The following is a 14023-nucleotide window of genomic DNA, read 5'->3' on the forward strand; positions in this document are numbered from 1 at the left end:
TGGGCCCAGGATTGACCCCTGAGGGACTCCAGCATTTATATTGCAGGCCTCCGATTTTTGTCCATCTACCACTACTCTTATGAGCCTATCGGAGAGAAATGATTTAATGATTGAGAAAACATTTCCAGTTATACCGTAGCTGGAAATCTTGTGAAGTAGACCCTTATGCCATACCTTGTTGAAGGCCTTTGATATGTCAAGAGCAATTGCCCTAGAAAGGAAGCCTTTGTCAAGAGATTCACTAATCCTGTGGGATATAACCGTCAGCACATCTGTGGTAGATCTTGCAGAGCGGAAACCATATTGTGTGTCACTAAGAAGGTTGTTCCTGCTGAGGTGGTTGACTATTTCTCTATTTAATATGGATTCCAGCAACTTACTCATAACACACAGGAGACTTATTGGTCTGTACTGAGTGGGAGATGACTTATCACCTGAATTCTTAAATACGGGGCAAACTGATGAGGTCTTCCAGGGAGTCGGAAAGCACTTCTCCTTAAGGCAGCGCTTAAATAGTTTCGTAAGTATGGGAGCAAGTTCTGTTGTAAGCTTTTTTAACACTACAATTGGGATGCCATCAGGGCCAGTTGCTTTACTGGAATCTAGGTTCTTGATTAGCTTGGCGACCTTATGCACGGATATTTGTATGTTACCTAGCTTGTTCTGTGTTATAGGAGGAAATATGGGGAGTTGATGGCCTTCGTCGCATAGGGTAGAATTAGCTGCAAAGTTCTTTGCAAATAGTTTGGCCTTGTCTGACGCTGACGAGATGACCTCTGGTCCATCGATAAGAGTTGGGATAGAACGCACGCTTCTGTTCAAGATCCTGTTTGTTATTTGCCAAAACTGGTGGGAACCAAGCCGCTGATCAGCTACCTTGGATTTAACAGACTGGGCATATAGCTCTCTTGCATTTTTTATTACTCTTTTACAGTGGTTGCTGGCAGTCCTGAAAGCAGCTTTAGTCTCAGTGCATCTATTACGTTGGTAGCTATGGAAAAAGTGATTTTTTTGCGCGATAGCAGCAGCACATTCTGGGGAGAACCATGGCTGGCTGTTAGGTTTTTGTTGGAATTTTTTAGATGGTATGAATTGGTCTATGCCTACAATTAACCATTCGGTCAGATCTGATACTATAGAGGACACTTCCTTTTTAAACGTGGAGTGCAGAGGTAAATCAGATATGAATGTACAGAAGCTATCCCAGTCAGCCATAGAGTATCGGTATACAGTACGGTGGAGGGGTACGTCTGGGGACTTATTACATTTCGTTTTTATCTTAACTGATACGACGGAATGGTCGGAGGATCCTAGAGGAGAATGAACGGAACATGAACATAGCTCAGAGGAAGTTGAGAGAAAAAGGTCTAGGAGGCTTGCATATTGACCGGGTGTATCAGGCACACGGGTGGGTTCGCGAACAATCTGAGTGAGGTCATAAGCAATGGCAAAATCATGACAAAACCTCCCCTCATTGTCTGTCTTATTTGAATTGGTCAGCCATTCCACGTTATGGACGTTGAAGTCACCACAGATGTGGATGTTAGCCGAGGGATGTGCAGACAGTATGTGGTCTATTTTCTCAGATATGCTCTGAAAGATAGTAACTCCGCTGTTGTGGGGCCGATAGAGGGCAAATATAAATGCAGTGGTGTTAGCAAGTGCAACCTTGAAGCACATATAGGGTAAATTAGGGTCTTCTCTAGAGATATCCCTGCCACACGGGAAGCCATCCTTAATGTAGGCACGTATTCCATGCCCATGGCGATCTTGGGGGTCAGATTTAGCTGTGAAGTTAGAGTATCCGTTAATTATGAACTCATCTAGAGAAGTGGTCAGCCCTATTCCAGTTTCACTTAGAAATAATATGTTCGGTTTCGTCTCCTGTAATTGGGTTTCAACCTCTGGAAGGTTGGAACGTAGACCCCTGATGTTGGAGAAGGAGACCTGGTGGTAGGGGTCTACGTTGGAAGATGGGGTTCTAGGTTTAATCGAGTTTTTATTCTGGAGATATTTCATGTTGAGGTTTTGGGATTTGTGGAATAGGTCGGCATACTTGGTTAGAGCAGTACAGAGAGGGAAAGTAAGAGAGAAAAAGACAGGAAAATGTTTTTTTTGTAGCACACGAAAAGGTAAAGCCGTAACAATTACCCACTAGTATGGCATCGAGAAGCCCCATCAGAGACTACTGCATGGTCCAGATCCACTCACCAAATGGCAATACAGCAGTCCCAGTACTTTGCGCCTGCTGATAGAACAGCCTCCTTAGTGGTTAATCCAAGGTTCGGGTCCCTGACTATCAGGCGGATAACGTCAGCCCAGACAAAACGTTTACCTCCAGCACCCTTACTAGTGACATGGCCACAAGGACAGACAGAGACAGAAAAATTTCCGACATCTCAGACTATTGGTCACCAAGTACTACCGACCTTTAAGCAGCTTTTTCTTCACCCTTTGTCAGAAAAATCACTCATTGACTGAGGGACAAAAAGGGAGAAGCGAGAGTTACTGGAGCTGCCGATAACACATCCACTGTATTATCTACTCTCCATTAAAAAAAAAGGGGGGAGGAATGGGTACAAGTGACTTATTTATATCTAAGTAGTAAGTCTATACCTTCAAGTCTCAACATAAAATTTAGAATTACACTCATAAAAAAAAATGAACAGAAAAATCCTTATAATGTACGTACTTGTCATGGAATGAAAATACCATGTTCTAAAAATCATGTGGGTTTGGCTAGTAAATTTTCTAATTAGCTAGTAACAAAAATATTTGGTTGTCAATGGTCAAATACAGATAAATTTGTCTGTAGATCCCTGTTTGTGATGTTCTGTCCTGTAAATATTTCATAACACTTAATTGTCAAGTAAACCATTTCTCACTAACTCAGCTAATTGCCTTCTTCCTTCTGTTGTCTTTGCATCTGAGTTCCTTCAAATAATTTCACACCGGGACACTCTCCCCTTGTCAGTCACTCAACACCTCTCTTCATGTTGCTGATCACAACAAGGATTATGCGTTATCACTACATTTCTTGGCCACGATTGTCTTTGCACAAACTCATCTCAATCTGATAGACAGCCCTAACAGTTGGACTGACCTTTGACCTGATCACCACAGCTGCAAATCCCGACAATTCGAACTCAAAACAATGTCTCTCCAGAACACAGAATATATATATATCTTTTTGCATGTGAAAAGAAATTTATTTTTTTCTGTGCATATTCCCAAACGTATACTAGTACATTAATTATCCGAACAGGATGCTGGCATTTTTTTTTCATAGGGAGCTTGGCTTGCACAAGATAATTCAAGAGAGTTGAATCACTCCTGAATACTCTCCTGATGTCATATGGATTACAAATTCTTTGATTTTTTTTTTCTGACAAGCTCTTCATGTATGTTAGACAAATGATGGGGAGTTTTTGGATGGTGTCCTTTGGTGTTTGATCCAGATTGTTTGGAATTGATTTCATGCTTTTTTAGCTAATTGTTTTGTGGGAGGGTCTCTTTTTAACTGTTCATTTTCTCTTGATATGTATTGCTATTACTACATATTGCTTTTGCTCGGTGTTGAAGGCAACAGAAGATTTTTTTCTTTACATTATATGGATGGTGGGTGTTGAAGATACACCTACATCAACCAATACATTGTGAAAATGACACTCAAGATGAGAACAATAGTCCAAGGAATCCTGATAATATGAATGATCAATCCTCATCTCTATAATTCAGAAACATATTAGATTAGTTTGTGAGTCAATTTTTAAAAGCTGTCCAACACATGCCAGCATATAAAATGAATGTTAAACAGTGGAGGATGATGGTGGTTGCAAAATGTACAAATTAAAAGGGATTTGTTTTAAGAATGTTTCTTGTTTTCCAAACTTTCAGTCATGTCATGGATAATAATTTTTGTATTTTCCCCTCTCCTTCCATAGACGAGATCCCCCCTTTTTTAAAGCCGGCACAATTTTATACTTACAGGACGACAGTGTGACAAGCACCATTTTGAGTGCGATAAGAAGAACTCTCTGAAGGAAGGACTTGATTGCATAGAATTACAGCACGTCTGCGATGGCATTCCCCAGTGTGCTGATAGTTCTGATGAAGAAGGCTGTTCACCTGATGGTAAGTTACCTCCCTTCCACATGCCTACCCCCACCCCCTTCTTTTATTTTACATTTTGGAGCTACTTTTAAGTCATTTGAACATTTTTTTTTGCCTTATTTATTTGTGTCTTTCCAGAGGTGAATGCTGTAGACTAGTCATTTTTTTTTATGCAGTTGTTGCTATACAATCTTGTAATTTAATATGGCAATAGATTAGACTTAAGGGTTCATTTTTTTTTGTTTTTTTTTCAGTGCTTTTTAGCATGTTAAGGAATATAAAAAGATTTTATTGTACTTTGTACATCAGGTCTTAATCTACTTCATATCAGGTAAGAAGTTAAGATTGGAAACGATTTTTTACTTTTGAATTTATTAACAAAAAACTTAAAATATTTGTTATTTGAGTTTTTTTTCTTTTAAATTATTTCTATTTTTTTTTTTTTTTACTAATCTTTCGCTTTATTGCTCTTTTTTTATTGTCTTTGTTTTTTTTTGTTTTTTTTCCTTTGCATCATTATTAGCCCATATTTTTTCTTTCCTTTCCTTACCTTTCTTTTTTCTATACCTTTCCTTTTTCTTTACCTTTCCTTTTTCTTTACCTTTCCTTTTTCTTTACCTTTCCTTTTTCTTTACCTTTCCTTTTTCTTTACCTTTCCTTTTTCTATACCTTTCCTTTTTCTATACCTTTTTTCTATACCTTTCTTTTTTCTATACCTTTCTTTTTTCTATACCTTTCTTTTTTCTTTACCTTTCTTTTTTCTATATCTTTCTTTTTTCTATACCTTTCTTTTTTCTTTACCTTTCCTTTTTCTTTACCTTTCCTTTTTCTTTACCTTTCCTTTTTCTTTACCTTTCCTTTTTCTTTACCTTTCCTTTTTCTTTACCTTTCCTTTTTCTTTACCTTTCCTTTTTCTTTACCTTTCCTTTTTCTTTTCCTTTTTCTTTTCCTTTTTCTTTTCCTTTTTCTTTTCCTTTTTCTTTTCCTTTTTCTTTTCCCTTTTCTTTTCCTTTTCCTTTTTCTCTTCCTTTTTCTTTTCCTTTTTCTTTTCCTTTTCCCTTTTCTTTTCCTTTTCCCTTTTCTTTTCCTTTTCCTTTTTCTTTTTCTTTTCCTTTTCCTTTTTCTTTTCCTTTTTCTTTTTCATTTCCTTTTCCTTTTTCTTTTCTTTCCTCTTCTTTTCGTCTTCTTTTCCTCTTCCTTTCCTTTTTCTTTACCTGTTTCTTTTCATTTTCTTTCCTTTCCCCCTTTTCTTTACTTCCCTTCCCTTTTTCTTTTCTTTTCCTTTTTCTTTTTCTTTTCCTTTTTCTTTTCCTTTTTCTTTTCCCTTTTCTTTTCCTTTTCCTTTTTCTCTTCCTTTTTCTTTTCCTTTTCCTTTTTCTTTTCCCTTTTCTTTTCCTTTTCCCTTTTCTTTTCCTTTTCCTTTTTCTTTTCCTTTTCCTTTTTCTTTTTCTTTTCCTTTTCCTTTTTCTTTTCCTTTTCCTTTTTCTTTTCCTTTTCCTTTTTCTTTTCCTTTTTCTTTTTCATTTCCTTTTCCTTTTTCTTTTCTTTCCTCTTCTTTTCGTCTTCTTTTCCTCTTCCTTTCCTTTTTCTTTACCTGTTTCTTTTCATTTTCTTTCCTTTCCCCCTTTTCTTTACTTCCCTTCCCTTACTTTTTCTTTTCTTTGCTCTATTTTCTTCTTTCTTTCCACTTTTCTGTTTTTATCCTTTTCTTTTTTTTCTCTTTTATTCGTTCATTTTCCATTGCTTTCTTTGTTTTTCTTTCAGAAAACATCCAAAAACCCTTAAACTTTTTTACTTATTACTAGCAACATTTTTACATATAACCAATAAAAAAACACAAAAGTTTACCCCTATGTCAACATTTTCCTTTTAATGTTACCAAAGTGAGAAACCATTTACTCATAAAAAACATTTATCCATAATTATTTCTATTTTACAACCTTTTCCTTTGCATATCCTCACACATCTTCTTTTAGATGAGTCACCCAATTTAGATACTTTTTCACATATATAGTGTAGTGGTGGAGTTTATGGCTATTAAGCTACACAGTCTTCTGTGTTTCTTCCCCATAGGAAATCATCAGGCTAAAATGCATGGAGTTCATGTTATCGAGTGTTTTTATATATACACACACATATAGTTTAGTTAACCAATCAGATTCGTTGGCTATCTATCTTGACTAAACACCACGTATATGTATAAAAACACTCAGTAACATGAATTACATGTTTTTAAGCCTGGCAATTCCCTATGGAAATGAAACACAGAAGACTATGTAATTTTATTGTCATAGTGATTGTTATAATTTTTACCTAGCTCTACTCATGTATTGAGCACTGTTGAAAATCAATACATAAAATATATTGTCTAACATTTTATGTGGATATATGAAATACTAATATACACATACATATTGCGTTTTTAATATTTGAAATCTCTTTCTAAAAGTACACTTTTATTTTATGTTGTGCATTAAGTTAATTTTTTTAATTTTCTCCATAAGGCTGGATATAAACAAAGTGAAAAATGACTTGTAAAGGATTTGAACCTGTGCCTCATTGAGTAAATCGAAATTGTGGTTCTAGTGATATTATCCTTGCAATCCGTAACATAAAAGAAATGGCTTCTAGCATTATATAATCAATAATAGATAATGAAATATACTTAATGCTTTACTGCAGTTTCTCGGCATTATCGATCCTCTGAACTTTTTGATTTTGCTGAAATGCAAAATATTGAAACAAATAATGAGTCGCTTCATTTAATTTTAATCTTTAAAAAACTTATCAGAAACTACTTGACCCATATTTCTGCCAATCAGAGCCAGGGTATAAATGAATGCTCTGCTTGAGTAGAATTCAAGTCTAACTGATGGTTGAAACCATCAGTTAGACTTGAACCCAACTCACAGCACTCTGGAGGTCTCTCTTAATTTTATTTTTTTGCCTCCTTAAAATAAAGTCAGAAAAAAAAAAGCTTACAGTCACTTTCAGCACTTTTAACAGTGTATTAAATGAAACGTTACTACACGTTTTAATTTGACTTGAACATAAACTTTCACAAGCGATCATGCTTTTAAGAATTGCTATGATTTCAAAACACCTATTTCTTATTCTATCTTCCATTTATATCTATAAAGTTATCTTGCCTGATTTTTTTTGAATCAGACCTAAATAGCATTTAAGCTAACCAATTGCTTCTGCTTCTGACTGGCCAATCTTGTTATTGCTACACAGTGTTGATGGCCATCTATAACATACATTGCTACAATTTATTTTTAAAGTTATTTGGTCCAGCCCAGGCAATCTAGACTATAAAATAAAATTCAGTAAGGGGAATAATTCCTGTTTAATTAAAGTATATAAAAAGAATTATCTCCCTTACAACTAAAATTTTATTTCTTATTCTGTATAAGTTAAATAAAAAATAGGCAAATAAATAAAAATATATTTATTGAATAAATACTGAATTTTTTTTTTTTTATTGCATAATCGTTTTTTTTGTTGTTTTTTTTACAAAGAATAATGGGGGAGTGGTGGGACTGGATGTGGACCCCCTAATACTATCTCTTTTACGTTGTCTAAAATTCAACATCTCATTAACTTGTGTAGAGTGACTCCTTTTCAAGAATTAGCCAATGCCAATCATCCACCGGAAGGATATTTGTGCTGTATTGACCTTCAACAAACCTAAAAAAAATAATTGGGATGTCTCTTTGTACAGGAAGAGATCAATTGGTCTAATAATGGCTGCCAACGATCAAAATTGTAGCATTATTTTTGTTGCCTGGCATTTTGTCAGTGACTTAATTTCTTTTTCAAACATTGAGGAAGATTCAGGAAACTACTGCCAATCTTTACATTTATGCACATTTGGTTATAGTCAGCTAACATACTTCCTAACTTCTGACCTAGCACGTACCATAAGCGATGACAAGGCAAATCAGTTCCTTCGTTTTTTTTTTCTCTCACGCCTATATCTCCCCTGTGCATGTGCTCTTTTTTATTATATTTTTCTGATTGTCCCTTTTATTTAATAATCATTGAAAAGTTTTTTAGGTTTTATTTTAATTAAGAATTATTGACATTAGTTTTGTTTAGAATTATTGGAAACAATTTTTAAGATCTTTTTAAATTATTTTGGGAATATTATGTATTGGGTATACTTTTTTGATATTTGGAATTTTGTTATTTTGATTTCAATAATTTCATTTCATTTGTTCTTAAAAATCTAAAACTTCAAAAATTTTATTTAAAGTACAAAAAAAGATTAATTTCGTTAAATTTTATTGCAAACTTTTTAATAATGCCCTTTTATATTTTATTTCAATAAATTGCTTCTCAATAGAAATACTGAAGAACGATAAAAGTGAAGAAACTGATTTGCCTTGTCACCTCTTTTGGTAACCCTACCCCAGAAGTTAGGAAGTATTTTTTTTTTCTTCAGCCTCAAGGCAAAATCTTTTCAGCCTGTTTTCTCCACCATCTTGCATGGCAGTGAGACATAAACCCTAAATGCTTCTGATTTGCAACAGTTCAATGTAATGATGGCGCCATGGTCAGGTGGATGTGCGGCTGCAAACTAAAGGAAGGAATTCCTTAAGCCGAGCTCTATCGGAAGCTTGGTATTGATGGGATTTGGCCATGTATAGTATGCCGCTTCCTTCATCAACTCGATAAGATGCATAAAAACTGCAGACATAAGGATGCATAGAGGGTCGAAGAAGACCTGATTTGAGTGTGTACAGTGATTTAACTGTTTGAAACATGACTGATATCAACCTTTGAATTGCATCTGACGTTACCCGACTCGAAGTTTGGGGACACTAGCAGCATCTTGAACACTAAAACTGGACAATGATGATGATTGTTTTAATTTAGACAGAATAAGATAAACTATGAAATCGTATCTATATTCACACGGACACTTGCGTATGCAAAGGGTAATGAGAACAGGTATTTTAGCATCCCAAGTCCCTATTTGCTTGCTTCCCCGTGAGGGTAGATGCCAGGTCAGTTTTTAATGTGAGGAAAATCTAAATCTCCAAAAGAAGGTGCTCTGAATTGGGACAGATTTAAATTGCCTCAATCTAGGGCGATTTCTCTTTCACTGAGGACAAAAAGATAACTCGTATCAGAAAAGATTCTACACTTTGAATTATTTATTTGCAAAAATATTTAAAAAAAAAAAAAGAGTTTAATATAGTTTGCTTGAAGCATTGTCTAAAGAGAAATTTATAGAAGGCAATGTGATGCAGAGGCGTAACCAATAAACACAAATTGAAGCAGTAAAGACATATAACAGTGGAATAAGTTATGCAAATTCACCTATTTAATGACAAATATATATATATATATATATATATTTATATATATATATATATATGTGTGTGTGTATTTTGTATTTTTTTTATATTTTGTACTTGCATCAGTTCCATATTGTGTATAATATGGAACCGCCATCTGATGCAAGAACACAATGCAAGTATAAAATGAAATAAAAAAAAAATACATATATATCATATTAATAAACTAGCCTTGGTGCCCGGCATTGCTCAGATGTTTGGTGGTGTGTGTTGAGCAAAAAAAAAAAAAAATTAGTAGTACGCAGGCAGGCTTGAACCTGTACCGCAAAGGAGGAAAAGAACATGAAAAAAAAGTAACATCTTTGCTGTTGCGTCCATCGCCAAACCGGAAGTGGCGAAGGTTTAAATTAAGGCTAGTCAATCGAAAAGAAGGGATGACTTTCGAAAATATCACCAAAATAAGCGATCCCTCCTTGAAGAAAAGTGCCCAATTGTTGAGGGTGAAAGAATTAATCAATTTTTCGATTTTTGTTGTTCGAAGGGTCGAGCTTCAAAACAATACCAATCTTGTGAAAATCTTTCACCTCTGTCGAAAGTTTTAAACAGACATATAAACATACATACATACATACATACATACATTTAAACAGATGAGATTTATATTATAGAAGATGAATCCGCAATGCTTATTCCACTGTTATGTGTTTGTTTCAGTTTGTGTTGATTCATTACACCTGTGTTGTATTGCCTTCTATAAATTACCTTTATATTTTAAAAAGAAAGCTGATTTTAACATCAGTGTTGGGAGTGAGATGGATGTTGGTAGTCATCTATCAATCCTACTGTTAACTAGAATCTTTGAAGCCACCACAATACCACATTTACTCGAGTGAGTCATCCTACTTAAAATATTGGGAATGTGTTGAAAATTAGATTTAAAAGTGTGTACGAATTGGAGATAATGCACTTTGAATTTCCTTATTTACAAAACATAAAGGTTACATTTTGAATAATTTAGGCACAAGGTCATCAAAAGTGAAGAAAATGAGGGTCGTTCTTCATCCTTTATTAACTACTAGTCTGGGTGCCTGGCGTTGTCCGGGTGTTTGTAGGTGTGTGTTGATCAAAAAAAAAAAAACTTGTAGAAGGCAGGCAGGTTCGAACTTGTGATGCAAAGGCGGAAAAAGAAAGTGGAAGTGGAAGTGAGTTGGTTGAGCAAAAGAAAAAAAAACATTAAGAGTAGCAAGCAGGTTCGGACCCGTAACGTGCCAGAGGAAAAGGAGGTGAAAATTAACATTATCGATACACCCGCCGCAATTGTGACGTCATGGGCAGTTGAAATAACATCTTTTATGCGACGTTGTTAACACAAAGTTTGAATGCCTTGCAAAAATGTCAGCCAAAAAATCAACCCCTCCTTGTAGAAAAGTGCCCAGTTGAGGGTAAAAGAATTAATGTTATTAGCCAATTTTTTTATAGTTGTCGTCCGAAGGGCCGATCTTCAAAACGATATCGATCTTGTGAAAATCTGTCGCCTCTGTCGAAAGTTTTAGGCAGACATACATACATGCATTTTTGGGATCAAGTAAAGAATAGATACCTTGTAGCAGACGACGCCTGGCGGCGACTGGCGCACATTTCAACTAACACCGGTGATTCGACCTTGACATTGGCGCAAGCACATGGCGTCGGTTGTTTCTAAACATGTCAAATAGCAAACATGCTCGAATATTCGGCAGCAATTTTTTTTTTTTTTTTATAAAATATATTTACAAAACTTTTGAAGATTTAAAAGAAAAAATATATTTACAAAACTTTTTTTTTAATTAATAACAAAACGAACTTATTTAAATAAAAGATATTTAAATAAATGGGTTTCGGATTTTTGCGACCAAGATTGATTTTTATGTACCATGTTTTTTGGGTTTTTTTTTCTGTGTGCATTTGTAAGACAATTCAATATTTATTTAATTATTCTTTAAAACATTAACTTCAGCGACAATTAATATATTTTTAAATATTAAATTTTGACGTATATTCACGAGCAAGATTTTTTTTTAAATAAAAGATATTTAAATAAATGGGTGTCTTTCTCAGTGCGTTTTTTTTTTTTTAATAAAAATTAAAATTATAAAAAGATTTCTATCTTGTGATTCTACATTTCATCTTTATAAAAATAAGTTATAAAAAGATATGTGAATAAAATAATATATTTTTTAAATCTCGATTATTTATACTTGTGATTTTATTATGCATAAAAATTACCTCGGCCTAGAAGGATTTCTCCTTCACTGACCACCGACATACATCGCACTTTAAATATTGAATTGTATTAAAAACGTACAGAGAAAAAAAAAAAGAATGGCCAAAACCGTATAGAATTAACTTTTTTTTTTATAAGTGTTATTCAAACAGTCTTTATTTGAACTTAATGGACTGTTTTTTTGTTTTTTTTTTTGTATTTATTGTTTTATTCTTTATCAAACAAAAATAGAACGTTTATAATGAAATATATATTATGGACTGTTTTTCAAACATCGAAATTTTAAAATTAAAGTTTTATTTAAAAAAAAAAGATGGTGTTTTTTCTTTTCAAGATATTTTTTTTTCACCATTTATCACTTTGAAATTTTATTCAACAATGAAATGATAAAAAAAAAAAAACTTTTCGTTAAATATATTTTTTAAAAATTATAAAATATCTATAAAGTCTATTTTTTATGTCTGTAAAAGTTTGTTGAAAGTTCAAATAAAGTTTATAATTTAATTGAAAAAAAAGTTTTCTTTTTTTTTTTAAATAAAACTAACTTTAATTTTTAAATTTCGATGTTTGAAAAACAGTCCATAATATATATGTCATTATAAAAGTTCTACTTTTGTTTGATAAAAAGAATAAAACAGTTAATAAATAATAAATAAAAAAAAACAACAACTTTAATTGTAAAATTTAGAAACAGTCCATAATATATATGTCATTATAAAAGTTCTATTTTTGTTTGATAAAAAGAATAAAACAGTTATTAAAAAGTTCTGTAAATATATTAAAAACGCACTCAGGAAGATACTCATTTATTTAAATATCTTTTATTTTTAAAAAAATCTTGCTCGCGAATATTCGTCAAAATTTAATATTTGATATATCATTTTAAAAATATATTAATTGTCGCTGAAGTTAATGTTTTAAAGAATAAATAAATAAATATTGAATTGTCTTAAAAAACGCACACAGAAAAAAAACAAAAAAAAAAACACGGTACATAAAAATCAATCTTGGTCGCAAAAATCCGAAACAAAAAGACACCCATTTATTTAAATATCTTTTATTTAAATACGTTCGTTTTGTTACTTACTTAAAAAAAATGTTTTGTAAATATATATTTTTTCTTTTAAATCTTCAAATCTTTGACATGTTTAGAAACAACCGACGCCATGTGCTTGTGCCAATGTTAAGGTCGAATCACCGGTGTTAGTTGAAATGTGCGCCGGTTTCTGCCAGGCAGCGTTGTCTGCTACAGGGTATCTATTCTTTACTTGATCCCATTTGTGTCTATTGCTCTCTTGACTAGAATCCTTGCAATCATTCTTAATGTCTCCATTTTGTTTAGCAAGAAAATATTTCAGACATAGTAGACAGCCTTTTATAAAAATGTTTGGACAATTAAAAAAATGCTATTTTCAAACTAAAATCAAGAAACTGTTTTAAAAAAAAAAAGTTTACAGGAGAGTAAAAGTGGATCTTGGGTTTAGTTTTAGCAGCTGTGTAACTCTCATTTCCCTTATTTTGTCATTTAATCTTAATATTCCGTGAACAATGTTTTTGACAAGGGGAAGTATTGCTGTTTTCTGGATCAAAACATGTCTTAAAGATTTATTATTGGCTAGTTTTTCACTTTTTAATATTTTATTTAGATCCTTACATTAAGTTACTTTATATTTTATGTGGAGCAATTTACATTAAAAAAAAATTAAAGTTTCAAATACTTTTAATTTTTACATTTTCTGAAACAGCCTCTCCACTTTCCTCATAACATAGTATCATTAGTTGTCACAGATTTTAATTATATTGGAAAGATAATATCTAATATTTTTGTTACCCTAAAAAAAAATGAATAAAAAAGAAAGCATATTTAAAAGAAAAAAGCAATTAAAATATAAGTTTAAAAAATTGTTTTTAATTAAGAAATTATTTGAAGCATGCTAAAAAGAAAAATTGGTATCTGTACAGAATTCCTTCTCATGAAAAAAAAAAAAAAATTTTTTTTTTTAAATCTGTAGAATATATATACTATTGGCGGAAAGAAAATATCATCCACCAAAAATCACGTAAATTGATCAAGTAGTTTTATTTTTAAATAAGAAAATCAAATTTTGTGACTAAACGAACAGCGATCGTTGAAACTTGTTGAAGGAATCCAGGTAATAACTCCAAATAATTAAAACTTGCGATATTTTAGAAACCCATTCTTAATGTGAAGAGGAGAGGCACATTGGAAAAGCTCAAATATGCTTAAAAATGTGGGGGTTTTTGTTTGTTTGGGTTTTATAAAAATGAAACTACTTGATCAATTGATTTTTTTTTTTTATGTATGATATTGCCTTTTTGT

At 32.7% G+C, this 14023-nt stretch overlaps 1 protein-coding gene across 1 annotated transcript in view; it reads left to right on the top strand.

Annotated features, from left to right (window-relative positions):
• LOC145255671 (uncharacterized) overlaps window positions 1-14023 on the top strand; it is a 144379-nt gene that overhangs the window by 63551 nt on the left and 66805 nt on the right. Inside the window, exon 4 of the mRNA XM_080114232.1 lies at window positions 3991-4134. Coding sequence (XP_079970358.1) covers window positions 3991-4134 — 144 coding nt within the window. The remainder of the gene's footprint in view (window positions 1-3990; window positions 4135-14023) is intronic.

The sequence above is a fragment of the Euprymna scolopes genome, chromosome 31 (assembly GCF_053919585.1).
Source record: "Euprymna scolopes isolate OS-2025 chromosome 31, ASM5391958v1, whole genome shotgun sequence".
In the NCBI taxonomy this organism is placed as follows: Eukaryota; Metazoa; Mollusca; class Cephalopoda; order Sepiida; family Sepiolidae; genus Euprymna; species Euprymna scolopes.